Consider the following 3,824-nt stretch of genomic DNA (forward strand, 5'->3'; position numbering starts at 1 on the left):
TCTATTTTAAATCTTTTTATTTAATTTTTCTTTATCTAAAAAAACATTATATCTTTTTACAACTATATATATATTATTATTTTAATAATATTTACATATGTGCAATTTGTTTTAAGGTTACTTTAAGAAAAGTTATTTTAACATGTATTTACATATAAAAAGTACGATAAGTTTATAAAGGTCATACAAAGAAAAAGAAAGAAAAAGTACGAAAGGTGGTACGAATAATTTTAACATTTAAAATATATCTAACAGTGCCTAAAGATAAAATAGAAGAAAATTAAAAATTAAAATACATATGCTAAGTAAATTTTTTTTTTATATATAATAATACTTTTAAATAGTATTTTTAAAATATTACAAAATGTAAATTGTATAAATAAGTATAATAATAAATTTGCTAGTCTTGTCAAATCATTTAAGATTTTTAATAATAAATTCCGACGATATGCAACTTTTTGACAAAATTTTAATTTTTGAAATCTTGGATCTAATTAACAACTAAACAGGCGATGATTTATAAAAATGTCTATGGGGACTGATTTTTTTTTTAAAAACTTAAACTTGAAAAAAACTTAAATAAATGCTAAATATTTGTAAAAAAAAATAGCAAAAAACTTATAATTTTAATTTTGTGAAAATCTCATTTTTTTTATATTTTACTTAAAGTTCTTTATGATATAAGTGGCTAAATAATATTTAATATACATTTTTTGTGAATGATTTGATATAATGAATGTTAATATTTTTTTTAAGGTAAAATGTTCTTATTTGATATTTGATTATAAAAATATTCATTATTACATTTAAATCAAATTCTAAAGGTGGCATACATTTATATGACCCATTAACAAAACTAGAGTTTGGTTTAAAGCATAGTGTGTATCGCCATTTTTCTTAATAAATCGAGATAGGGGAAGAAAGAGATATATTCATTTGGGCTACTAATAATTGGCCTTCGCTCATGATTTATACCTTATTTCCGAATCGACCGAGAGTACACAGAATCTGGCTAACAAGGTTCAAGTAGAAGAGAAGTCTGGACTAGATATTAAATACTTTCAAAACTAAGTGAATAGTTTTTCAGGTTTTGCTTTAAAATAATGCTAAATTTTATATCTCATTTGTTTTTAAATAAATTTTTTTTATATAATTGTTTGTTTTCATCAAAAACACATGTTGTTAGGGCTAAGATTTATATTTAAGAAAAGTGGGCTATAAATGTTGCCATGAATAATTTTGAAATGGGGCTATTTATCGACGTTGTATCCCAGTGGCATGATTCTAACAAATATAAATAATTTTAAATAAATTTCATATCTCACGATATAAACTATTTGAAATAAAGAGTATTTGAAGATGCGGATCTTGAACTGGCTGTTCCCTTCATTTTGTTTGCAGGCGTTGGAACTTCAGGCCAGAGATGTACCACAGTTAAAAGATTATTCATCCATTTCGATGTTTATGACCAAACATTAAAAAGACTCGTATCAGTATAATCAAATTTAGAGAGTTGGTCGAAATGCTGAAGAGTATCTAGATGTTTCGATCGGGGATAACGTTTTGTACAGTCCATTGCATTGCGAAAAGTCAGCTCAATTATACGAGCAAGCGATTTTACGGGCAAGCGATTGAGGCCATTAAATAAGCCTGAGGTCATGTGGAGTATGATCGAGTAAATTAAAAACTTTAAAATTAGGCTCATATTTACGTTAATCCTTTTCATATTTATTTTATGATCCGGTGATATAATGACATATGTGAATTCAGATATATATATTTAAAATATGATTTTGATACTTTTGAATTCATAGAAAACGTTACTTACATTCAATTTATCCACTCAAATCACCACGAATTCTCTCTTTAAACAATACCTTTATATTAAATAATTTAAGTAACACTTAGTTTTCCATTTGATTACGAATTAAGAATATGTTGCTTTATGTTCTTTGAAAACTCCCCGAATCGGTGTTGGGCTGTGTTTTGCTAAATCTAACCTTAAGTCAAAAATTTTATTCTTCATATAAAAAATCGACTTGCGTTTCAGGGCACGGCTGATAAACGAATAAAATCTAGCTCATTAGCGTTACTAGAGGGGGCTACAGAGTCTTGAGCCCGCCGAAAAATTTAAAGAGTCCCCTTCAAAGTTTTGAATTTTTTTTACTACCAAAAATTAGCTTATCGAAAATAATTTTAAAAAATTTTTATTTTTAGCCACCTGATATTGTAAAGGCTAGTGACCAGCTTGCAATTAAGGGCAACGATTTGGGTTTTAACTGATCGTCAACATTATTTATTATATAATATATACCCAATTCGCGTATAAAAGCAATTACCTGGATCAATTTTTAGCCGATCATCAGCAATTATTTATTATATAATATAAATTCAACTCGCATATAAAAGCATTTAACTGGATTGAGTTTTAGTCGATCGACAACATTATTTATTATATATAATGGTTTTAATTTAGGTCCTTTTTACAAGAATTTTATTTATAGAGTTTTTTTTTCTCTTTAGCTTTCACCTTTTCTGGTGGTAAGCTCCTTCAACATTACTCTCCAGTTTATGTTATTCATACAATCTCTTTTATCTAATTTATACTTCTTTATATTGGCTCTAACTTTATGGTCCCATTGAAGTTTTGGCCCTCCTCTTTTACGTTTGTCCATCACTTCCAACAACTTTATTTCCTATGTAGTTCATAGGCCTTCTCATTGTGTGCCCATACCACCTAAGTCTGTTTACCATTGACTTAGTCTTAATGGGCACTACCTTTAAACTACTTAGTATTCTTGTACTGCGCACTTTATCCTTTCTTGTTACCCCAGCAATCATCCTCAGCATTCTTATTTCCATTGTTTGAAGACTTCTCTCGTCTGATTCTTTGGTTGGCCATGTTTCCGAACTATATAGAATAGTTGGTTGTACTATGGAACTGTAAATTTTTCCCTTTAATTTGTGTGGGAATCTTTTGTCAAAGAGCAGATAAAGATCTCCACTTTAACCACCCTTGATTAATTTTACTCTTTATCTCTTTTGTTTGTATAAAGGAACCCAAATATTTGCAGTTTTCAATTGCCAATATCTGCCATTCATTTGTATCAATGTTCTCTGTTTCATCTCCTCCTATCACCATATACTCCGTCTTTGATCTATTTACTTTTAGTCCCTGCTTTTTTAGGATATTTATCCAACTCACTAATCTTTCTTTCATTTCATCCTTCCACAAAATCATCTGCAAATATATTCCAAGCACTGTTTGTACATCTATTATGGTAATGAAGAGAAGTGGGCTGAGAGCCGACCCTTGATAAATCCCTTGGCTATTGTGAAGCCTGCTAGTACCTGTTGTGCTACCGACCATTTTTGTATGGCCCATATACATATCCTGTATTATTTTTATATATTTTACGGGAACCTTTTTGTAGCGTAGCTCCCACCAGGTAAGTTTTCTTGGGATTCTAGCGAAGGCTTTTTCTAGATTGAAAAATACCATGTGTGCTTTTTGTTCTTTTCCCTGTATTTTTCGCTCATTTGCCTGATTGCCTGGATTGCATCAGTCGTTGATCTTCCAGGCATAAAGACAAACTGAGTCTCTGTCTCTTAATCTTTTTTCTATTATTTTTTCGTAGAGTTTAAGACAAGGTGACATTAGTTTTATGCCCCTGTAATTTTGATCATTGTGTGGATCTCCTTTATTTTTGAAGATAGGAACTAGATAGCTCTGTCTCCATTTTTGAGGAATATCTTCATTTTCCAGTATTTTATTGTATAGATTTATGAGGAAATGTATTCCATAATCTCCTAGTGCCTTAAGG

The 3,824-nt window shown here is 29.6% G+C and overlaps 1 protein-coding gene across 1 annotated transcript; it reads right to left on the minus strand.

The window, feature by feature from the left end:
• Positions 1–2,980: 2,980 nt before the first annotated feature.
• Positions 2,981–3,502, minus strand: LOC135929834 (uncharacterized). The gene has a single exon (XM_065466562.1). The coding sequence runs from the start codon at positions 3,500–3,502 to the stop codon at positions 2,981–2,983; it is 522 nt and encodes a 173-aa protein (XP_065322634.1).
• Positions 3,503–3,824: the final 322 nt, after the last annotated feature.

The sequence above is a fragment of the Gordionus sp. m RMFG-2023 genome, chromosome 5 (genome assembly GCF_954871325.1).
Source record: "Gordionus sp. m RMFG-2023 chromosome 5, tfGorSpeb1-WG-v2, whole genome shotgun sequence".
In the NCBI taxonomy this organism is placed as follows: Eukaryota; Metazoa; Nematomorpha; class Gordioida; order Chordodea; family Parachordodidae; genus Gordionus; species Gordionus sp. m RMFG-2023.